The sequence below is a fragment of the Lepidochelys olivacea genome (genome assembly GCF_965140295.1).
Source record: "Lepidochelys olivacea isolate rLepOli2 genome assembly, chromosome: 5".
Taxonomy (NCBI): domain Eukaryota; kingdom Metazoa; phylum Chordata; order Testudines; family Cheloniidae; genus Lepidochelys; species Lepidochelys olivacea.
The window spans coordinates 105,926,095-105,950,943 of record NC_140415.1 but is presented as its reverse complement, the minus strand read 5'-3'; the positions used below and the strand labels follow the sequence as shown (position 1 = coordinate 105,950,943).

General features: G+C 41.3%; 1 protein-coding gene across 5 annotated transcripts in view; it reads left to right on the top strand.

Annotated features, from left to right (window-relative positions):
- PTPRD (protein tyrosine phosphatase receptor type D) overlaps positions 1-24,849 on the top strand; it is a 1,732,979-nt gene that overhangs the window by 1,695,691 nt on the left and 12,439 nt on the right. For all 5 annotated transcript variants that reach the window (XM_084628881.1, XM_084628884.1, XM_084628885.1 and 2 more), the window contains 4 exons: positions 18,886-19,171; positions 19,660-19,838; positions 21,207-21,333; positions 22,391-22,516. In XM_084628881.1, coding sequence (XP_084485007.1) covers positions 18,886-19,171; positions 19,660-19,838; positions 21,207-21,333; positions 22,391-22,516 — 718 coding nt within the window. The remainder of the gene's footprint in view (positions 1-18,885; positions 19,172-19,659; positions 19,839-21,206; positions 21,334-22,390; positions 22,517-24,849) is intronic.

The window sequence follows — 24,849 nt, the reverse complement described above, 5'->3', positions numbered from 1 at the left end:
AACCAGGGGTCTCAAACTCAATTTACCTCAGGGCCAGTGGCAGTCCTCAAATCCTCTCAGTGGGCCAATAATGTCACTTATGCCACCCAGAAGCCACCCCCAAAACTCTGCTCCCTCAAAAAATTCCACCCTCCACCTGCCTAACGCCTCTGGGAGGGAGTTTGGGCAGGGGTGGAGGTCTGGGGTAGGGTATTGGGGTGCAGAAGGGGTGAGAGCTTGGGCTCTGGGAAGGGTTCTGGGGTGCAGGCTCTGGGATGGGGCAGGAGGTGGGGGGGCAGGAGGAGGGGGTGGGGTTGCAGGCTCTAGGAGGGAGTTTGGGCGCAGGAGGGGGTGTGTGGCAACAGGGTGGTGGTGCAGGCTCTGGGAGGGAGTTTGGGGGCAGGAGGGGGTGTGTGGCAAAAGGGTGGTGGTGCAGGCTCTGGGAGGGAGTTTGGGGGCAGGAGGGGGTGTGTGGGGAGGGGGTGCAGGCTCTGGGAGGGAGTTTGGGGGGGTGGGAAGTGGGTGCAGGCTCTGGGAGGGAGCTCGGGGGCAGAAGGTGGTATGTGGGGAGGGGTCAGGGGGTGCGGCGCTTGCCTGGGGCTCCAAGCAGGGTGGGCCAGGAGGCCTCCACACACTGCTGCCCCCAGGTACTGCCCCCACAGCTTCCCATTGGCCGCAGGGAGTGCTAGGGGTGGGGACAACATGTGGCGGCACAGCCCCGCCACAGGGCCACAGGGCGGGGCCAGCAGACACGTGGACTGAGCAGGTGGAAGCCGCTCAGCTCTGCTGCGCTGCCGGTGGTGAGTGGGGTCCCGGTCTATTTTAAATTGCCTGGGTGGGGGGAGCGCTAGTGGGTGGCAGGTGGGATCAAGGGAGAGACCTGGCCTCAAAACTGCTGGAGCCCCATGGGCCACATTGGGGAGGTTCGCAGGACGCAAGTTTGAGGAGATTAAAGATCTTTCAAAAAAACAACAAGGAGTCTTATTTGGGCATAAGCTTTTGTGGGTAAAAACCCACTTCTTCAGATGCATCACTGAAAGATCTTTCAGTGACTTAAATGACCTGAACCATATTAAAATGTAATAATTTACATAAGTTTGTTTAAACAAAAACAATGTATTTTCCACGTTATCTCAGTTCATCGATGTATTTTAGTGCTGATAATTATTGCCATATATTTATTATCATGTTCTACAAATCCTGTAATTTCCTTTGACTTATGCTGTAGTTTGGTATATTATTTGATCAGCAATCTCAATGAGTCATTTTAGCCATATGTATTTAGTTAATTGGTTACTTTTTTCCCTGCTCATGTTTATATATAATATACTCTGTAAGGGAAAGGAAATCTGACTGCTTGCAGCTGAGTCTGGTAAAAGAGAAAATTAGGTTCTATCAGAGCCAACAGCTGTCCATAATGAATTCTGAACTAAAATTACTAGTGAAGAAAAGAATCTAGCCATCTGCAGGAAATGTGAAAATATTTTTATAACCTAATAGCTGAGATCTGGATAAGGGTACCACTGAGATTTCCCAGCTGTACCTACAGTGTATTCCCAAATATCCGTGGACATATAGTACACTGGAACACATTGCATCAGCTTGGCTACACAACATTTTTGGCTGCACTTGCACAGGCTGTATTTTGTTCTAAAGTAATCAGCATGAAAGTCCTCTTTTTCAAATCGATTTCCTGTGCCTCTAGAAATAAAATGCAGCTTTAAAAATAGTTCTGTTATCTTTGTATGGAGGCTTTCCAATCAGTGTTCCATTGCTTGAATATTTTCCTTTCATTTTTTAAAAAATTGTATAAATACTTCAGGATCCTGTTATTTGGAATCCGATTTTTATCTGATTGCTCCTTCCAATTGAATCATGCATTGTGTGGGGTTTGTTTAGTTTTGACACCTGGTTTTTATTATAATGGTATTCTAGTTCATTTTATAGTTGTTCTGATACTGATAAAATATTGCTACAAAAAGAATTCCATGCTTTTCTGCAGGTAATTTGCCCCGTATAATAACTCTTTAAGTTTCAGATCCTATGGAGAGAGAGAAATTAAAGTGCAACCACGAGATGATCCACCACAGTTAAGAAATGAGAAATGTTTAGGGTTATTAAGCATGGTGGGCCCGATTCTCCACTGTGTCACACCAGTTTTATATCAGTATAACTCCAATGAAATAAAAAAAACCTGGTGTAATGGAGAGAACCAGGCCCCGTGGGACAAATTCTATCATTGGCAGGTTATCCACGTGGGCACCTAAAAAAGATATTTATCCGTTTCACTTTTTTAGCATTCTGGCTAAGAAAACATGCCAATGTACAATATATCAAATTATAAGAGTTCATCACTGAAGTTGTGTGCTTTGCATACAATCTCCATCTTATTTTGTTTTATCTGTCTGGTAGTATCATCAGTGTATCAGAGCAGTCACAAAGTTTCAACAAAATCTCAGGCTGCAAGACTGTATTTTTTTGTTCCTGCTAGGATTTTTGAAATGCTGCTCGGATTTTTGTGCATTAGTCATTCAACTATGTTATTAACAAAAGGTAAAGAAATATCTTGTAAAATTGAGATCCAAAATTCCTGCCCCTCTGAACCTGCTCATGAGCACTTCAACCCGAAGCTTCCTGCTAATTGTAGGTATTATTCAGGTTTGTAGAGTGAGATGGTATGTATCTACACTTTGAGCAAGAGGTGTGATTTCCAGTTCAAGGAAGCATACTTGCCCTTGCTCTGATCGAGATAGTATGCTAAAAATGGAGTGCGGTCGCCTCAGTTTAGCCACCTCTCCTGTGTGCCGGTATGGATAGGTACGTACTCAAGGTGTCTAGCCACTCACACTGGCACAGCTACGCTATTTTTAGCATGCTAGCTTGAGCGGAACTAGCGCAAGTATGTCTTCTTGAGCTGGAAATCACCTCGTGACCCGAGGTGCCTGGGGCAGCCCTCACTGAAAATGCCAAGGTCAGGGCAGGCTGTGAAAAGGAGAGCAGATTCTCCCCAAACTGGAGGATAACACCGAAGTTAGATTCACCAACCAGTCCCAAACAGTGCTCCTGGTCCCCCACACTGGTTATCAAGAAGCTGAAAAAAGAAATCACATAGCCCCCTTTACTGCCTTCCAGTTCTCTGGCTCCCGATCAGCACCTAGGTCCAGTAAACTGAGAAGTTATTTATAACTTTGCTCACTATATGAAATGCTCTCTGATTCCCAGAGGACCAAACACATTACCAGACCAATACTAGTTTGGATCTTACCCGAAATACCACACTGCCAGCCGGTCCTTTAGCATCTAAAACTAAAGGTTTTATTATAAAATAAAAGAAAGAGAAGATTGCTTTGACTATTTAACAACTATCAGATACATATGACTTCAGAGTCCATATATCAGAATCTTAGCAACATTGGTGAGTTTGCTGGCTTGGAAGTCCCTCTGGAGCTCGTCCTTTGTTCAGAGCTTCAGTTTGTAAAGAAGTTATTCCAGAGGTGAGAAGCAGGACTGAAGATAAAATGGAGAAGATGCAGCTGCTTCTTTATATCCTTGCTGTGTGGTTTGTACATCGTTTGTCCCAAACACAAGATCAGAGCACATGGGCATGGAAAAGCTCTTGGAGTACCCTATCCACAGACATGTCCCTACATATCCTGCTGACTCATAGGTGTAACCCCTGCCTTTTATCAATGGGCTCATTGTACAGATGATTGTCCTTTATGGGCCATTAGGCAAGCTAGATACTGCTGATGCCCATCTGTCTGGGGGTGTCACCCAGAAACAGAGCACAAGTTTGATATACAATTTATAACATATATATATATACATATTTATAACTCACAATACAAAGTTGATACATACATATAAATGTGATTATCATGGTTAGCCAATTATAACTTTTCTTACATGCCATATCTTGTAAGATTCATTGCAATTTTTTTAATATTGGTATCAATAATATTTTAAACGGTCACTCATATTCCATACAGCATCTCTCACACACACCCAGCTTGAAGTGCGGCATATCTTAAAGTAGGCTGAGTCCAAGTCATTTAGGGCTTTGGAAAAGACCAGGACTTTTGAATGATATCAGGACTGAACAAATTGCTGATGCAGCATGGCGAGCCCCGGAGCAATGTGTTCTCATATTGGCTTACTTATGCACAAGGAACACAAGGTCATCACTTTGACTGGATCTTCAAAATACATTCCTCTTTTCGCCCATGTGCTAATTTCCCGCAGAGACAGGAATAGCTGGGCAATGGCCATTCCTGCATTAGATGTGGACAAGATGCAGCGCTGTGTATGTGCATGTTACTGACACCAAAGTCCACAGTGAAATCTAGTGATGGACAGAAGTTTGAAAAAGGAACGGGAGACATCCTTGCAAATATTCTGCTGTCTCTGAAGTGCACAAGGAAAACAGAGCAATTGCTGCCAGACTCCAGCAGCATATGTTGCACTCACTCACTTTTCCCCACTGTCCTAATCTTCACTTTTATTTATTGAGAATTTGATCACCATTATATTTCCCTCGTAACTTACCCATAGAAGGTCATCATCCAAATTTTACAACAACTGCTCATGAGTAGATTTGTATACTGTTGAAAGACACTAATCATATTCAGGTGCATTTTCAAAATTATTTTACAGATCAGATTTCCTTTCCAAGCTCAAAGTTAGTGAATTCAGATCTTTACTTCACTCTTCATTGGAATGTATAATCACAATAATGCTTTAGGAATGTATCATATAAACATATAATGTAAAAAATGTATGCCGAAACTCACCAAAACATATGGGGAAAATAGTATTTTTTTAAAATACAGTTCCTTTTATTTAATACTACGGACAGAATACAACACATTAGAATATATAATATTGTATTTAAACATACAGGAAGATGAGACGAGGGCATTTGTGGACTATACCAGTTTGAAGATATAAGTTTGCACACAAATCCTTATTGCACAAGTAAAACACCGTTTCTGCTCAGACTGCTAGAGAAACTTCACTTGTCCTAGATTCCGATATTTCTTTTTCTGAATAATTGCAGGAATCATGTACTGCTTTTGATTCGCTTTATAAAGTGCTTATATAAAATCTTCTATTAAAACTGGGATTTAATTAAAAACACATAGAGGACTGATTTATTTAAAAGTAACAATACATTTTGTGAAGGAAACAGAGGGAAGAAAAAACAAGAGGCCTGAAACTGGAATTGGTGGACTTTTGGTTTTTGATACTCTACAATGTTTTTCACTCTATTCCATCGTGCTAGCACACTCAGCAAGAGCTCATTCTTCCTCTAAGGCTGATATTTTGAGGAAGGAAGCGTGAATAAGTAATCATACAATATTCATCCAAATCTGCAAATCACACAAGAATGAGGAATCCCTCCAAATCTACATTCATGCATGAATAAAGAGTAAATGCAATCATACAAACTCCCTCCAAGAAATCATACAGAAACCTTCCAGATCTGATTGCTATACTAAACATAACTGAAGGTAAACAGATGCCACATTTTTAAAGTTTGCTCATTTATGATAATCTGTGGCTCTGATACTTGTTATTTCATATGATATTCTCCTTCAATCCATTATTTGAATGAAATGCTTATTTGTTGTTATTGCTTCCATATTAAAAGAGTATTTTAATAATACATCTTCCTCCACTGATAACCAGTAGATAGTCACTAATGGTAATCACCTATTGGCTAGGTTTTGGGGGAGTTATTTTTCCCCTTTATACTATGTAGGTCTGCTGTTCAAGTCCTTCAATCCTTAGGAGCTTTATAGGACTGAATCTGTGGTTCTGCAGCACTTCGGAGCTCTGCAGAGTTGAAACTAAAATTCCTACCTTATCAAAGGAGTTACATTCAGTGATGTTGTCTTAAGTGTGATTTTTTTTTTATTGAAGGAAACACCAAAAATAAAAATACATTCTATTGCACTAAATATATTTTGAAGCACAAGTTCTTGAATTTCTTTTGCATACCACTTACTCTATGCATTTACTTAGTGGTGGAATTTCATCACTTTTAATTTAATAATATTTCATAGAATCATAGAATATCAGGGTTGGAAGGGACCCCAGGAGGCCATCTAGTTCAATCCCCTGCTCAAAGCAGGACCAATCCCCAACTAAATCATCCCAGCCAGGGCTTTGTCAAGCCTGACCTTAAAAATATCTAAGGAAGGAGATTCCACCACCTCCCTAGGTAACGCATTCCAGTGTTTCACCACCCTACTAGTAAAAAAGTTTTTCCTAATATCCAACCTAAACCTCCCCCACTGCAACTTGAAGCCATTACTCCTTGTTCTGTCATCTGCTAGCACTGAGAACAGTCTAGAGCCATCCTCTTTGTAACCCCCTTTCAGGTAGTTGAAAGCAGCTATCAAATCCCCCCTCATTCTTCTCTTCCGCAGACTAAACAATCCCAGTTCCCTCAGCCTCTCCTCATAACTCATGTGTTCCAGTCCCCTAATCATTTTTGTTACCCTCCGCTGGACTCTTTCCAATTTTTCCACATCCTTCTTGTAGTGTGGGGCCCAAAACTGGACATAGTACTCCAGATGAGGCCTCACCAGTGTCGAATAGAGGGGAACAATCACGTCTCTCGATCTGCTGGCAATGCCCCTACATATACATCCCAAAATGCTGTTGGCCTTCTTGGCAACAACGGCACACTGTTGACTCATATCCAGCTTCTCATCCACTGTAACCCCTCGGTCCTTTTCTGCAGAACTGCTGCCGAGCCATTCAGTCCCTAGTCTGTAGCAGTGCATGGGATTCTTCCGTCCTAAGTGTAGGATTCTGCACTTGTCCTTGCTGAACCTCATCAGATTTCTTTTGGCCCAATCCTCCAATTTGTCTAGGTCCATCTGTATCCTATCCCTACCTCTCCTCCCAGTTTAGTGTCACTGCAAACTTGCTGAGGGTGCAATCCACACCATCCTCCAGATCATTTATGAAGATATTGAACAAAACCGGCCCCAGGACCGACCCTTGGGGCACTCCGCTAGATGCCGGCTGCCAACTAGACATGGAGCCATTGATCACTACCCGTTGAGCCCGACAATCTAGCCAGCTTTCTATCCACCTTATAGTCCATTCATCCAGCCCATACTTCTTTACCTTGCTGGCAAGAATACTGTGGGAGACAGTGTCAAAAGCTTTGCTAAAGTCAAGGAACAACACGTCCACTGCTTTCCCCTCATCCACAGAGCCAGTTATCTCATCATAGAAGGCAATTAGATTAGTCATGCATGACTTGCCCTTGGTGAATCCATGCTGACTGTTCCTGATCACTTTCCTCTCCTCTAAATGCTTCAGAATTGATTCCTTGAGGACCTGCTCCATGATTTTTCCAGGGACTGAGGTGAGGCTGACTGGCCTGTCATTCCCAGGATCCTCCTTCTTCCCTTTTTTAAAGTTGGGCACTACATAAGCCTTTTTCCAGTCGTCTGGGATTTTCCCCAATTGGCATGAGTTTTCAAAGATAATGGCCAATGGCTCTGCAATCACATCTATCAACTCCTTTAGCACTCTCGGATGCAGCGCATCCGGCCCCATTGACTTGTGCTCATCCAGCTTTTCTAAATAGTCCCGAACCACTTCTTTCTTCACAGAGGGCTAGTCACCTCCTCCCCATGCTGTGCTGCCCAGTGCAGTAGTCTGGGAGCTGACCTTGTTCGTGAAGACAGAGGCAAAAAAAGCATTGAGTACATTAGCTTTTTCCACAGCCTCTGTCACTAGGTTGCCTCCCTCATTCAGTAAGGCGCCCACACTTTCCTTGACTTTCTTCTTGTTGCTAACATACCTGAAGAAACCCTGCTTGTTACTCTTAACATCTCTTGCTAGCTGCAACTCCAGGTGTGATTTGGCTGTCCTGATTTCACTCCTGCATGCCCAAGTAATATTTTTATAGTCTTTCCTGGTCATTTGTCCAATCTTCCACTTCTTGTAAGCTTCTTTTTTGTGTTTAAGATCAGCAAGGATTTCACTGTTAAGCCAAGCTGGTCGCCTGCCATATTTACTATTCTTTCTACACATCGGGATGGTTTGTCCCTGTAACCTCAATAGGGATTCCTTGAAATACAGCCAGCTCTCCTGGACTCCTTTCCCCATCATTTTGTTCTCCCAGGAGATCCTGCCCATCAGTTCCCTGAGGGAGTCGAAGTCTGCTTTTCTGAAGTCCAGGGTACGTATTCTGTTGGTCTCCTTTCTTCCCTGTGTCAGGATCCTGAACTCGACCATCTCATGGTCACTGCCTCCCAGGTTCTCATCCACTTTAGCTTCCCCTACTAATTCTTCCCAGTTTGTGAGCAGCAGGTCAAGAAGAGCTCTGCCCCTAGTTGGTTCCTCCATCACTTGCACCAGGAATCATAGAATCATGGAATCATAGAATATCAGGGTTGGAAGGAACCTCAGGAGGCCATCTAGTTCAATCCCCTGCTCAAAAGCAGGACCCATCCCCAGTTAAATCATCCCAGCCAGGGCTTTGTCAAGCCTGACCTTAAAAACTTCTAAGGAAGGAGATTCCACCACCTCCCTAGGTAACGCATTCCAGTGTTTCACCACCCTCCTAGTGAAAAAGTTTTTCCTAATATCCAACCTAAACCTCCCCCACTGCAACTTGAGACCATTACTCCTTGTTCTGTCATCTGCTAGCACTGAGAACAGTCTAGAACCATCCTCTCTGGAACTACCTCTTAGGTAGTTGAAAGCAGCTATCAAATCCCCCCTCATTCTTCTCTTCCGCAGACTAAACAATCCCAGTTCCCTCAGCCTCTCCTCATAAGTCATGTGTTCCAGACCCCTAATCATTTTTGTTGCCCTTCGCTGGACTCTCTCCAATTTATCCACATCCTTCTTGTAGTATGGGGCCCAAAACTGGACACAGTACTCCAGATGAGGCCTCACCAATGTCGAATAGAGGGGGACGATCACGTCCCTCGATCTGCTGGCAATGCCCCTACATATACATCCCAAAATGCTGTTGGCCTTCTTGGCAACAACGGCACACTGTTGACTCATATCCAGCTTCTCATCCACTGTAACCCCTCGGTCCTTTTCTGCAGAACTGCTGCCTAGCCATTCGGTCCCTAGTCTGTAGCTGTGCATTGGGTTCTTCCGTCCTAAGTGCAGGACCCTGCACTTATCCTTATTGAACCTCATCAGATTTCTTTTGGCCCAATCCTCCAATTTGTCTAGGTCCCTCTGTATCCTATCCCTGCCCTCCAGCGTATCTACCACTCCTCCCAGTTTAGTATCATCCGCAAATTTGCTGAGAGTGCAATCCACACCATCCTCCAGATCATTTATGAAGATATTGAACAAAACCGGCCCCAGGACCGACCCCTGGGGCACTCCACTTGACACCGGCTGCCAACTAGACATGGAGCCATTGATCACTACCCGTTGAGCCTGACAATCTAGCCAACTTTCTACCCACCTTATAGTGCATTCATCCAGCCCATACTTCTTTAACTTGCTGACAAGAATACTGTGAGAGACAGTGTCAAAAGCTTTGCTAAAGTCAAGATACAGTACATCCACTGCTTTCCCTTCATCCACAGAACCAGTAATCTCATCATAGAAGGCGATTAGATTAGTCAGGCATGACTTGCCCTTGGTGAACCCATGCTGACTGTTCCTGATCACTTTCCTCTCATGTAAGTGGTTCAGGATTGATTCTTTGAGGACCTGCTCCATGATTTTTCCGGGGACTGAAGTGAGGCTCACTGGCCTGTAGTTCCCAGGATCCTCCTTCTTCCCTTTTTTAAAGTTTGGGACTACATCAGCCTTTTTCCAGTCATCCGGGACTTCCCCCGTTCGCCACGAGTTTTCAAAGATAATGGCCAATGGCTCTGCAATCACAGCCGCCAACTCCTTTAGCACTCTCGGATGCAACTCGTCCGGCCCCATGGACTTGTGCTCGTCCAGCTTTTCTAAATAGTCCCTAACCACCTCTTTCTCCACAGAGGGCTGGCCATCTATTCCCCATGTTGTGATGCCCAGCACAGCAGTCTGGGAGCTGACCTTGTTCGTGAAGACAGAGGCAAAAAAAGCATTGAGTACATTAGCTTTTTCCACATCCTCTGTCACTAGGTTGCCTCCCTCATTCATTAAGGGGCCCACACTTTCCTTGGCTTTCTTCTTGTTGCCAACATACCTGAAGAAACCCTTCTTGTTACTCTTAACATCTCTCGCTAGCTGCAGCTCCAGGTGCGATTTGGCCCTCCTAATTTCATTCCTACTTGCCCGAGCAATATTTTTGTGCTCTTGCCTGGTCATATGTCCAACCTTCCACTTCTTGTAAGCTTCTTTTTTATGCTTAAGATCCGCTAGGATTTCACCATTAAGCCAAGCTTGTCGCCTGCCATATTTACTATTCTTTCGACACATCGGGATGGTTTGTCCCTGTAACCTCAACAGGGATTCCTTGAAATACAGCCAGCTCTCCTGGACTCCTTTCCCCTTCATGTTAGTCCCCCAGGGGATCCTACCCATCCGTTCCCTGAGGGAGTCGAAGTCTGCTTTCCTGAAGTCCAGGGTCCGTATCCTGCTGCTTACCTTTCTTCTCTGTGTCAGGATCCTGAACTCAACCAACTCATGGTCACTGCCTCCCAGATTCCCATCCACTTTTACTTCCCCTACTAATTCTTCCCGGTTTGTGAGCAGCAGGTCCCCTACACTTTCCAAAAACTTTCCAAAAACTTCCTGGATTGTCTGTGCACTGCTGTATTGCTCTCCCAGCAGATATCTGGGTGATTGAAGTCTCCCATGAGAACCAGGGCCTGCGATCTACTAACTTCTGTGAGTTGCCGGAAGAAAGCCTCGTCCACCTCATCCCCCTGGTCCGGTGGTCTATAGCAGACTCCCACCACGACATCACCCTTGTTGCTCACACTTCTAAACTTAATCCAGAGACACTCAGGTTTTTCTGCAGTTACATACTTGCGCTCTGAGCAGTCGTACTGCTCCCTTACATACAGTGCAACTCCCCCACCTTTTCTGCCCTGCCTGTCCTTCCTGAACAGTTTATATCCATCCATGACAGTACTCCAGTCATGTGAGTTATCCCACCAAGTCTCTGTTATTCCAATCACATTCAATTCCTTGACTGTGCCAGGACTTCCAGTTCTCCCTGCTTGTTTCCCAGGCTTCTTGCATTTGTGTATAGGCACTTGAGATAACTCGTTGATCGTCCCTCTTTCTCAGTATGAGGCAGGAGCCCTGCCCTCTCGCGCGCTCCTGCTCGTGCTTCCTCCCGGTATCCCACTTCCCCACTTACCTCAGGGTTTTGGTCTCCTTCCCCCGGTGAATGTAGTTTATAGCCCAATTTAAACAGTTATGTCCTGGATCAGGCCTTTTCAAGCGACTTAAAAAAAAAATCAGATCAGGCAACTTCTTCTTTTTGCCAGGGGATGGATCACTTGATGATTGCCTGTTCTGTTCATTCTCTGTGAAGTACCTGGCATTAGCCACTGTCGGAAGACAGGATACTGGGCTAGATGGACCTTTGGTCTGACTCAGTATGGCCGTTCTTATGTTAGATGTACAGAGCTGAACAGGGGAGCTCCTGTGGAATGTTCAAAACTCCCCAGGCATACAGGTCCCCTCCTGAATGTTTTTGCACTTCTGAAAGACCTTCACCACAAAGATCCATGCTTATATGCGGGGGTAAATATGTTTAAAGAGCCTAATGAATTTCAAGAGCACACAGAAGCCTTGTAAAGACTGAAAGAAAAATCTTCAGAAAGCTCACATAAGGGATGGAGGTCCAAGGTTAGCTTTGGATTTAAGAGTCTCCTGTACTCCATCCAGATACTTGTGAAAAGTCCTTGGGATCAGTAGGTTAGACTTTGCCTACCATATTTCGAATACAAAAGGATCGTTGCCTGTTCTGTGCTCTCCTTTATGTGTAATCTTTTTTTATATCCAGTTTAAGAAATCTCAGCCTCCACCAGCAAAGATCATGTTATTTTTCAGTATAAAATAAAGGAGGGGAAAAAGGGTAGTCCAGTGAACAATTAAACTTAAAAATTCCATGTCACATTCAACATGAGGCTGGTATTGTGCCATAATCACAAGGAGGAAAAAGAGCAGTCCCCGTTATCTCAGTCATTTTTATGTACTTTCAGTTCACAAACACCAGTCTCATTCTATCTGAAACGGTAATATTCAATCAAATTATCCCCTGATATATGTCAAGAATGTCCTAAATGATTTTTGGTCCGTATTTCACTATCTTTGTTTTCAATTAAATGATCTGTGAAATTTAGTAATTACATTGTCTTCCTTTGCCAGATCACTGAAGTATCAATAAAGGGTCAGCATTAAAACAACAACAAATTAATCATAAAAGCCAACCTGTTACAATGATTTTAGTGTGGAATGGCCCCTTTATGCCTCTTAATTTTCCTTTTTTGTGCACTGTAACTGCATCGCATCACGGGACATTAAGCATATTTCAACTCGTGGGACTGACTCAGTCATGTTTTTAGAAATTGAAAACAAATGTAACTGGATGAATGATAAAATTGAAGTTATAACAATTTCCTGGTAGGCATGCTTGTTTAATGGATTGCATCTTTTTCAGCATGTAAACATTGCAGTGGCTATCACTAACTAAAATAAGATTTTTTGTTTCAACTTTTAAGTTTGGCAGTAATTTCACATGCTACAAAAGAACTTAAGGAAGTTACAACAAACGTTAAGAGTTTATTTGTGGCCTAATGCTCATTAGCTGAATCATCGCCCTTAGTGGAAAGTAACTAGAAAAGATGATTTTGCTTTTGGGGTCTGGGTGAAAACATAACGCCCAGTCCTGTGAGGTGCTGAGTGCCTTTCCCTTGTTTGATTAGGCCTCAGTGAAAGCTGAGGTTGCTTAGTACTTTGTAGCGTTGGGTCTATGATTACGTATTTGTCCTGTCTGGAAAAAATGAATCCTCTCCCCTTTCTTTCGTGCTTACGAATTTAAAAATATAATAAATGGATTGAACTATGGGGGCTTCAGCCTGCAGCTGATGTTTTCATACTGTATTCTAAGACATGAGAGAATCAGCCTGGGTGCTTAGCAACTAGGACAATGAACAGCAGATCAAATAGAGATGGTTTATCAGTTGTGCTGTTCTTATCGTGTTTGTGGTTTGAAGGCTGTTGAAATGATGCAAAACAAAAAGCACAAACAGCGTTCTTTTATTATCACCATGATGTAGAGTGTAGTTCTTCAGGATCAAAGAGAAATGCATTCTCCTCCAGAATTCTAATCCTTCAACTTGAGTCACGCAACACACTTTGATAGTGCTGGGCAAAATAAAATGAAAATAAATACATAAAAGAAATTAAGGTTGGTAAGGAAATTTGGTGATTCAGCCAAAAACATAGGTCCCACAAAACACACATGCACAAGGATTCCCACAGTTCAAATTCTTCATGATCAAATAACAGTGATTAATGTCATTTCTGGGTAATTGTGGTCAAATTTAAATGTCAGATGGGTGTGTCACATCTAGTTATAAAACCCTTTTTTATCTTTGAAGCCATTAACAAAGATACAATAGTTGTTTGTTTTCAGAGGGTTGTAACTGAAGTACAGGGTGTTTCTGCTTAGGTTATAGAATTAAGTTAATAGATATAAAAATATACTTTTAAAAAAAGACAGATTCAAACAGTAGCATTTATATGGTCATTTCTGAAAGAAAAGTAAATTATAATTGACCCACATTCCAGTGTCCTGAGTTTCAGCCTCAAATACGATATCAGGAAACCAACTTGCAAATATGAGTTTAAAATCCTTGGAAAAGTCACAGATCATGTTACCCGAAGATAAAATGGAATATTATCTCAAACATCAATTCCTTTTCTTTTACAAGGTAGAGCGCAGCTTAAGTAGATAGCTATGCCTTTTAGCAACTATTCAGAGAATACATGATTTTTTTTTTAATGCTAAGCCTCTCTGCTTAATTTTGTGGTTTTGGTTTTCCTTAATTACTGTATTTGTTTGAGCAGGTCGTAATACAACCTGCACCCCTTTTTAGGAAGAAATAGAGAGACGTGTACATAGTATTCTGTAATAACCCTGTTTATACAATGTTATTTTTAATTGTTTTCTCCTTTTCTGTTTCCAAGAGCTCATATGCAGCATCTCAACTAGAGAGGTACTCTGACTTTAAAATCAGATTCAGATTTCTAACATGTCAGAAGTCAGGCACATTCAGAAATAAGGTTTAGATTTGGTCCATTATAAATAAAAGGGGGTATAGGCAAGATTCATATCTGGGCTCAGATTGTAAACATTCCAGAAATTAAAGATGCGTAAGATCTAGTATTTTGGTTTGGGTTCCTTTCTCTACCTACCTGGGATTTCATTCTCAATAGTGAAGCTTCAAGATTCTTAAATGGTCGCTCATCATGCAGTGCTTTCTACACTACCTGCATTTTCTGTGGCCAACATCTTTGAATCAGGAGGACCTTGAACACAACCCTCTGATTGACTGATTTCCACAGGAACTAATCAGCATAGCTTTAATGTTGAGGGTGTTTACCCACAGAATGGTGTTTGTTATAAGTGGAGGACTGGCCAGGACTCTTAGCATTGTGAGCTTCTGCCATTGTTTAGGAAGTTGACATTCCTCAGAGTTATGTCTGTGAGGATCAGTCTGGGGTGTCTGAAGTGTGGCATAGCACCATGAGACACTGAAGTGTTAAGGTGTCTGTACTGCACCAGGAAAGGGGGACGGGGAGGAGCAAAGTCTCTGAGTGCTGTGCAGCAACATGGCACTCTAACAGAGTTCAGAACCGAGGCATGGGAGAGGGGGTGGCCTTGGGACACCTTGATGCAGATGGAGTTATTGGCCCCGTGAACAGATAAAGGCCTCATTACCTTAAGGCTGGTAGACACATCAGGACCTCAAAGCAGGTGGGTATGTTGGACCCTCATAGTAGTTTAGCCCTTTTCCTCCTTTGAATACTAGGAACACCTTGAGGTAGATAAATGGTTGCTGGATAAACCTTGCTGAGGATGAACATGTCAGCAACTTACTGTGGATGGATTTGGATGCATGGTGTCTCAACATTAACTGATCTGTCGGCCCCTCAGTTCTGATAGTTAGGAACATTAGCATATTGACAAATTTTGATGCCTCCACATGCTTGAATGAATCAGAGCTTTGGAAAAGTTTGTGGCTTTCTGCAACTGGACCAGGGATTACCTTCTACAATGTAGTGTTTTGGTGATTATTGCCTTCTGACATGGATCTTACTAATTGTGACCCATAGGCTATCTTACTGCAACAGTACACTTTATCCAGAACTGCCCTTGAAAAAAAAACATTTGTAGATGGTAACACAACAGAGCAGAGGAAGTGAAAAATGCCTACTCTAATTAAAAGATAGAGTTTTACCTGGGTGGTTGTTTGACCCAATAATGGCCAGTGGGTTGTTTAAAGTCTGTAAGTGCCAGGGTAACCTTGTGTGTCTCATATGAAAAGTGATCTGCCATCCAGCAGCACAGTGCTCACAAACACTGTGCTGGAGCATTAGCTCAATTCTGAGTGAGAGGGGAAATAGCCAGACCTGAATTGGTAATGACACTTCCACTATCTTACCATCCAAATTCTAATTTAGCCTAACTTGCTTAGCTTCTAGAATTTGACATAACTGCAGCATGAGGAAGTATGTCATAGGTACCAATGACTGAGTATTTGTGTTACTAGTTATTAGTAAAATTCATTTTGCATTTAGAGAAATATGGATTCCTCTATATATCTTAGAAAATCACACATTTTTCAGCTTTTTTTCTGGTTATTTGCACAATCAAAACAGATGCAAGCAGCCACAATCATAGGACCTCTGATGCAAGTGCTAAATGTTTTGTAATCCACAATCACAGTCAGTCTCTGCTGATTGCTGCAAGCAAGAGTGGCCCCTGAATTAGAGAATTATGGTTTAAATCTTCATGTAAACCAATCTGCCCGGCCAGCGGGTGCCATTTGCAGTAATTTTTTTGCAAGCCGCAGAAAAGAGCCTTGCCAAGATTAAAACAGCTCAAGCTTGCTGGAGTGCATAACTCTTACTAAACCAAGGTGAATGAATTCCCTGTTAGCTAATGAAATTATGGCCTGTTCCATCTTTCTCGAAACCTCATCTGATCAATATCAGCCCAAACTCTCAGTTAATGTTAAGGTGCTCCCCAAAGTAGTATATGACAAAATAGAGATTGACGGGTTTGGTGTGTTAGCACAAGGTTTCTGTTGTAGTTGTTTGGAAGGTCTATCTTTGGAAACAAGTAACTGATGTACAGAAATATTTGTTTAATGATATCTAAAACTAGTGGAATCTGACTGGCAAGAATTTTCTGGTGGGTGAGTAAAACAACTTTTATGTTCTGTACTTTCTGTTCATCTGGGTTACAAGCGGAACCAGTTCGTTGATCATTCACAGGATTTCTTAGCTTTTTATAAGAATAAAGAATTTTGACAACTTTCTGTTTTGCCATTAGTTATTGGGTGCAGGATGGATGTATGATAGTTAAGACTTCACTAAAAGACTGCATTTCTTAGGTAATTGACCTGGGGAGTTTGGGATTGTATTTTTTTTTATTAGCATATCTCAGTTTAAGATCACCCTTAAATTATGTAATCTCTGAGGGTATGTCTTCAATGCAAAAACAAACAAACAAAAAACAACAACAACAATGAGGAAGCAAGTCCCAGAGCCCAGGTCAACTGATTCAGGCTCACAGGGCTAAAAATAGCAGTGTCGACATTCCCACCTGAAACCCACTGAGGAGGGATGAGTTGCAGAGCCTGGCCTCCAGCCTGAGCGGGAACACCTACACTGCGATTTTTAGCCCCATTGGGGTTGACAACTTTGGTTGGATGAATTTCTGGGCATGTCATCAGATAACATAATCTTTAATTAAAGATTAATCTTTAATTACTGGAGACTCCAGGACAATCCTGGAGGGCTGGCAACCCTAGGCCCCATAGTGGGCCCCAGGAGCCTGAAGCATTTGACTAGAGCTCTAAGTCTCACTGCTACAGCGTTCCTTTTTTTGAGTCTCTAGAGGGTTATAGATTCTTGTTTGCCGTGCTCCCTTCTGAATCTTGTGCCTGCGGCTTAGAAGTAAGAGTATAGGGTTATTAGGATAAATCTTCAAAGGGCTTAGGCCTAGCATTCCTTTTCACAGGCATAATCTGAGCCCACAGAAACGAATTTACAGGTACAATGTACACCTCTATGTAATTTTCTTCTATAGTCATATAGCTGGAGTCATAATACCAAAATTTGGTCACATAGTTGAACCGAGGGTCCATGTATTGTAGGTATCAATTGTGCCTACAAAACGATCCTTTGGATCTGTTTATAACTACTGCCATGCAATGGACTATGTATGGCCACCAGTAAGGTATCAGAAGAAGTCCTCTGAGTAATATCAATATCAAGATTTGACCTTTAAATTCTCTTTCCTCCCCCAATTGCCACTAGAGTCATAATATGGTAACCAATATATAAAATATAATACTGGACACTTTGGCTAAAGACAAGGTGATTTAAAGAATTAGCCCTAAAATTTGGTACATTTTTGACAGCAGGGTTCATAAACCAAACTATTATTAAATGGATCTACTGCTGAGCTGGATTTAGTTCTTTCACTGGACTTAATATTTCATGTGGGAGGTCTTATCTGCCTTTACCAAAACTCTCTCTGTACCCTAGACCTCTCCTCACAATCTACCATCACATCCTAAAACAAAAACAAACAAACAAACCACTTTCTACTTCAGTGAAATTCACAGTTAATCACTTGCTATGCAGGAACTAGGCAGTTTTGACTTCATGGCTTTGAAATGAAACCGGAGCTTGTGTGGTGCAGAAACACCCCAGCTCCCATTGAAGAAATGGAAGTTGTGGTCACTTAGAACCTCTCATGAAGTGCTTAGCACCTTGTAAAATGAGCTCCCCAGAGCAGGAGATTTTCAGATCCTGTATGGTGAATATCACAAATTCAGACTTGACTCTAACTGCATTTATTTAAGCCTGATTTTAGTTGTATCATCTAGTCCCTTTAAATTAATAATTATATATAACTATATCTATCTATCAATAGGGCTAGATACTGGCCCCCATCTGGTCTGTTTTGTACTTCTCTGGAGATGCAAAGGAGATTTATAAATGACCTGCTAATGATTTCCCCAGCATAGTGGTGCAGAACTGGCATATAGCCAGTCCTACCCCCCAACTCACAGCACCTGGTGAAATGGTCATGTTGGTGGCCTGGCTGGGTGAAGGGGTTGAGGCTAGTGCAATCTGCATCAAGATCCAACCCCAGGATCAGAGACTAAGTGGCATAAAGTTTACCTACAAGAGTAGCTTTGATAGACCTAAGGGTTGGGCGCACTATATATAACATTCAGTTTTACTAACAAATGACTCTCTTCTTAATGAAATAAAGAGAGATGACTTGCAAATAATGTAGCATTATAAAATAAAGCCTGAATTCTTTACATAATTGGACAATGCCCTTAAAAACATATAACCTGTGATTATTGTCCCTTTTGGGGAAACATAAAGTTTCTAGAAGGTGTTTCTCTGTATTTATTTATTTTATTCCTGCCATCTTAGATCCCAAGCCTGTGATGGCCTCCGGCAAAGTGGTCAGTGCTTTCAGCTGGTTACCATGGGAGCTGTGGGAGCTCAACTCTCTCAACAATAGGGCCCTTTATAGTAACAGGAGTTAATATTAATACAAGAATGAACAGCCCAGAGTCACTCCCATGTCTTAACCTTTGAAGTTATCCGAAGTGGATGCCATAAAAATATACAAATTGTGTGAAATTAAACATCCTTTTCCTTCACCTTTTTTGTATCCTATATTTGGTTCTGTTTTAGTGCTGGAGTCGGCAGGACTGGCTGCTTCATTGTAATAGATGCCATGTTAGAGAGAATAAAGCATGAAAAGACTGTAGATATTTATGGCCACGTAACTCTAATGAGAGCCCAGAGGAATTACATGGTTCAAACGGAGGACCAATACATCTTTATCCATGATGCACTGCTGGAAGCAGTGACATGTGGAAATACCGAAGTGCCAGCCAGAAATCTGTATGCATATATTCAGAAGCTGACACAGATAGAAACAGGAGAGAATGTCACAGGAATGGAACTGGAATTTAAGGTACTGTATGCAATGGAGAGATAAAAATGTATTGGGGTAAATATTTTGTGGTGCCAAATCCTACACTAGTTGTTCCCAGGAACTTCAGGCTCTTTCTTGAGGCTAGAATTTCACAGTTATGGGCTGGTATTTTGAAAAAGAAGTTTACATTTTTTACAGAAGTTTTTAACCCTGATTAGTATCCAGACAAGGCTCTTCCATGGAGCTTTTACTTTATTGTTAGAAAAGATTGGTATTCATGTTCATGACATCATTTAATATTTCTAATTTTTTTCATAAGTATAGCTAGAATGTTAAAGATATAACATGGTATTAAAAAGGAGATTGGAAACATCTAGTTAGTACAATTAGAATGTAGGAAAATAACCATTTAAAATTAAAGGAATTTTTAATCAGCCAAAAAAGAGATAATGAAATCAGAAATCAGACACTGAAATTGTTGGGTTTTGTCATATTTTTTCCTCAATTTATTTTTCTCTGTTCAACAGCGTCTAGCTAGCTCTAAAGCTCATACTTCAAGATTCATCAGTGCCAATCTTCCATGTAATAAATTCAAAAATCGCCTTGTTAATATTATGCCATATGAATCAACGAGGGTATGTTTGCAGCCGATCCGAGGAGTAGAAGGATCTGATTATATCAATGCCAGTTTTATTGATGGATACAGGTACTAAATGTTGGTGTGTTGTGATGGGAACTGTTTAAAACTTTACAAAGTTTACATATACATGTATATAATGATAATAAATTGCAACAAAATTCAGGACAGCACTGTTTGTATACATGACACCATTCCATGTTGGTTTTCATTTTTAATGAATGAATAATAGACTCTGAACTATTTCCTCACTTCTATGCACCTCACTGTGCAGGAAAAACTATTTTTGGCAGAGAACTCTGTTTTAATAATCATGCCTAACTTCAAGCACAGGAGTACTCATAAGTCAAAGATTGCTTATGTGCTAGGTTAGTCTTCTGCTTAAACACATAGTTAAATTGGGACCTCAGTTTCTTCCTGATTGTTCCATTAAGAGAGGCAGGGAAAGAAAAGACAGGGGATTTATCCCCCTAAAGCAGCAGATATCCTGAGATCTGTGTGGATCTTGTTGTGAACCCATTGAGGCCATGGCCTTGCACCAAAGCAGCCATTACCCACACACAGTTTCCAAACCCTTCCCCCAGCTACCACCGTTACAACATGTTTCCTCAGGAGCCAGCTGCCACTGGCTGATTAATCCAGTGGCTTCATTGCACAAGCCATGAAGGGGATGCAGTAAATGCTAATGCTGCTAGGAGTAGTATTAACTTCCACTCTGATATGTTTGATTATCCACTGAGTCAGCATGCTACAGAGAGTGGCTTCTTTTTGTCTCCATCCTTAAATCTTCCTGGAGCCAGAGGGGTTCCTGTGAGATCAGGCAGCAAAGGAAGCATGTGTCAGAATCATTGCTTCCCCTTCTGAGCACCACTCCCCCACTGCAGATTCTGGCAGTTTGGCGCCCTCCACCTGTGGAAGAAAAAGTATGGCCATTAGTTAGGGGAATATTAAGACCACATGTGGCAGCCCACATGACTCTTAGGGGTTTTTTGAGCCTCTGCACCCTCCCCACTTTTGCTGGAGGCATTAAGCTATTGAATGAGTTAATAAAGAAGCTGCGTGGTGCTGTAATTCATAAACCTAATAGATTGTACGACAGTCATTTCTACAAAATGAAGAAGCCACAACTAAGTGTTTCTTAAGTGCTTTTTATGACACACAAAATTGAGCTATTAGAGTTGCATTAAAATTTAAATAATAATGATAAAGACATACATCATAATATTAACAGAGCAATTTCCTTCACAAAGTTCTAAAAATAAAAAATGCCATTGTTTGATTAAACAATCTTAATAGGTTTTTAACGTGCTTACCATTAAATATATATATATCTTTTCCTTACTTTTACTATAACTGTGTCTCAATATAATGTTTACATATAAACAGAGAGCATCTGAGTGTCATCACTTTGGGGTTTTTCCCTTGTTTTTGATGTAGGCAACAAAAAGCCTACATAGCTACGCAGGGACCTTTGGCAGAGACAACTGAAGATTTCTGGAGGATGCTCTGGGAGCATAACTCCACAATCGTAGTCATGCTTACTAAACTTCGAGAAATGGGCAGAGTGAGTATTGTTTTAATAGCCTTTAAACTTTGTTTCTTTAGGAGAATTCACACCTTCCTGTAAAATCTCCAAAAAGTAAAGAGCAGTGATTAAGATCAGTGATCATGTTGAACGATAAAATTAAATTGTCATAGGAGAGGCTAAAAGTCTTAGCTGTTCCATTTCTGGGTTTCCTTACGTCCCAACATTTCCTGTGTACTGATTATGCTGACCTTTGCAGATTCAGCAGCTTGTTTACGGTGTTGAATCTCATTAAGCTTCCTCTTGGTATAATAGAAGGAGTGAACTAGTTTACAGAAATTGTAGAATTGTACCACTATAATAAACTTGGTGTCTGGTAAGTGATATCAGAATCAGGCTTTATATTTGGAAGACTAGATGGTGCAGAGATAAGAGATATAAAAGGCTAGCTCCTCAGATGAGGCCAAGGAGTGCTTGAGGCAAATGAAGGGAAGGAAAGTAAAAAGGGTTTTAAGATTTGGGTACCCTTATGAACTGAAATCACCAAGACTTGCATATTTCGAGGCACTATGCAATCATTTTTGATAAATAACAATTTAACTGGTGTGCAGGGAGCAGTTCAGAAGCTATATGTTGAGTTCATTGTGGACCTGTGAACTGGAGGCCGGAAGAAAACTTTTTCATTCCTTTGCAGAAATTTTTATTTCTTAGAAAATATAAGAAACAGAGTAGTTAAAATTAAAAAAAAAAGCTAGCGGCTGATCTAGGTCTAGTTCATAGTGGGCAGGTGTCAAGCCACACCAATGAGACTGCCATCAAAACTGATACTAAAGCCCCAGATGGCAGCAGCAGCCTTCCTTCACAGTGTTGAAAGTTGGTGGCACAAAAAAGTTTTTCAGCATTGTGACTGATGCCACGGCCCGCTGGCAGGGCAGTTCGGAGATACTGGCAATGACACATGCCAGGGCTGTACCTATTTTATGGACAAATAGAAGAATTTAGGTTTTAGTTCTGTAAGTAATGGCATTCTTCATGAGCACTGAATTTGCTATATGATGATAACAATCCACAGTGACTGGACTTTTTTTTTAAATAGGAAAAATGCCACCAGTATTGGCCAGCAGAGCGTTCAGCCAGATATCAGTACTTTGTGGTGGATCCCATGGCAGAGTACAACATGCCACAGTATATCCTAAGGGAATTCAAGGTCACAGATGCCAGGGTAAGTTAGCGCAACATAATTCTGTTTTCTATATGTTTAAAAGGAGACCAGTATCTTCCCTTTTCTTTTTTATAAGCAATGCCTTAGGGACATTCTTGATTCCCAGGCCTAAGCAATAGCCAAAGAGAAGGGAAAGATAATAGCAACCTTTTAAGAGAACAACTGGCTGTAATTCAAACATAACATCTGGGCAGCACAACTTTTGAAAAGTTCTGTATATGTATTTGTGCTGAAAAGCATTAGCTGATTAGAAGGCCATGTTCCCGTTCATTTCCCCCTCCAGTCCCTGCTTGATACTTTTTTGGAATTTTCATCACTTAAGGCTGTAAATATGTTGTTCTTCTGCACAGCCCTTTAGGTCGTGCATGCTTGAAGGTTAATATGCTGTGATTTAAAAACTGCAGAGCAAATAGCATTCTTAAGAAAAGTTGACAAGCTTTGCACAATATAAATTGATTCTCGGCATAGGTTACTCTTTAGCGTTCTAATGTGTCTGCAGAGAAGAGCTATACAGCCGTGACCCTGGTTTGCTAATTTCCATTATACATTTCTTATCTGGACTGCTGAGTCCAAGGTTCAGCACTGATGGAAGATTAACTGTATATAAATTTATTTTTATAGGAATATCTTTGACAATTCTCATACTGTGGTTTCTAACACTTCACATGGCATGGTAGGGAAACCCCTACCCTGCTCCATTTTTGGAAGCACTGTAGCAATAGTGTTGATTGCAGCAACATAGCAGGATGCTGTACTTTCAAGGAATAAAAGTCACTTGGAGCTCCAGATCCATACCTAAGAAATTAGACGTTACATATATAGGGAACCAATCTTTGATAATGGGCTCTTCAATCCAGAAGAGATAGGTATAACACGATGCAATGGCTGGAAGTTGAAGCTAGACAAATGTAGAATAGAAATAATGTGAAAAATTCTAACAGTGGGGTTAATTAACCAATGGAATGGCTTACCAAGGTTGTGGTGGGTTCTCTCTTATTTTCAATTTTTAAATCAAGATTGGCTGTTTTTCTAAAAGATATGCTCTAGATCAAGCAGGAATTATTTCAGGGCTGTCCTATGGCCTTTGTTATACAGGAGGTCAGGCTAAATGATAATACTGGTCCCTTCTGGCCTTATAATTGGTGAATCTGTGATTTCCTTCTATTATTATGACTAGGTTGCTGATGCTAACATAGGCTACAGATAAAGGTAGATTAGACACTCGAAACAGTTAGCTAGCTTGAAACAGTTGGCATTTTCACTAACCACAGGGAACATTAAGACTAGTATTGGGCCAAAGAGGCTGGAATTTGACTTTGCAAAGACAAAAACAGGCACAGTTTGGATTGGTTATTACTTTATGTGAACTACCAAAATAGAGTGAGGTTCATATAAATGATTTTTCTTCTGACCCATCTCTATGAAACAGTGCCAGAAAAGAAGTGGCTCATAGCAGCAGTTTTCAACCACACTTGTAAACAAAGACAGTCATACAGCCATGAAAGCCAATTTCCATACCACATTGGTGACCTCCTTTGTAGATAGTTAAGTCATTCTGTTCCTTCTAAATTGAAATATATGCAAGTGACGGGTGACCAGTCACACATTACAGACAGTGAATAGCAAAGAGTCAAAGATGTAGTTGAAGAGGATCGTTCGCAAACAATCCCTAGGATAAAATGCATTCACATGGTATTCATCAAAGAGTTTCGAGTTAACAAACACATTGTTTGTAAAAATTAGTGGATAGTTTGCAAATTGATAAAAGGGCAAAAGTTATCAAATAACTTATTTGCCACAAATAGTTTGCCTGGTCTTAGTATTAACACACCTGCTAAAAAGTTAATTGCTTTAACTTGTGATGAGTATGCCTCACCAATCCTGTTGTGCTGCCTCACAGTCCCTTAATGTTAATGTTTCCCTAGTTTTGAAGACAGTGCTGCCCTAATGGTTCCAGTTGTGTTAACTGACTGACTGACAGTCTTAGAGAGGTATATGGTCTGATTATCCAAAGGTGATGAGAACCTGCAGCTCCCACGGACTTCACTGAAAGCTGTGGGTGCTCAGCACATACTAAAATCAGACCTATTCTTTTCTCATTGTATGGAGTGCTTACATCACTAATTTATGCTAACGATAATGGAATTTATGTAACTAAATCACTGGCATATCCAGAGCAAAATAGACACTTTATTGTTGTTACTATTCTTCGTCCCTTTGAGGTGTAAAGTCTTTTGTAACTTGATAATATCATTAATGGTCTGGTATGCTGCTTTTGTAGGTGTCAAAGCAGGATTTGATATGGAGCTCTGTGTTATCAATGTATTGCACAG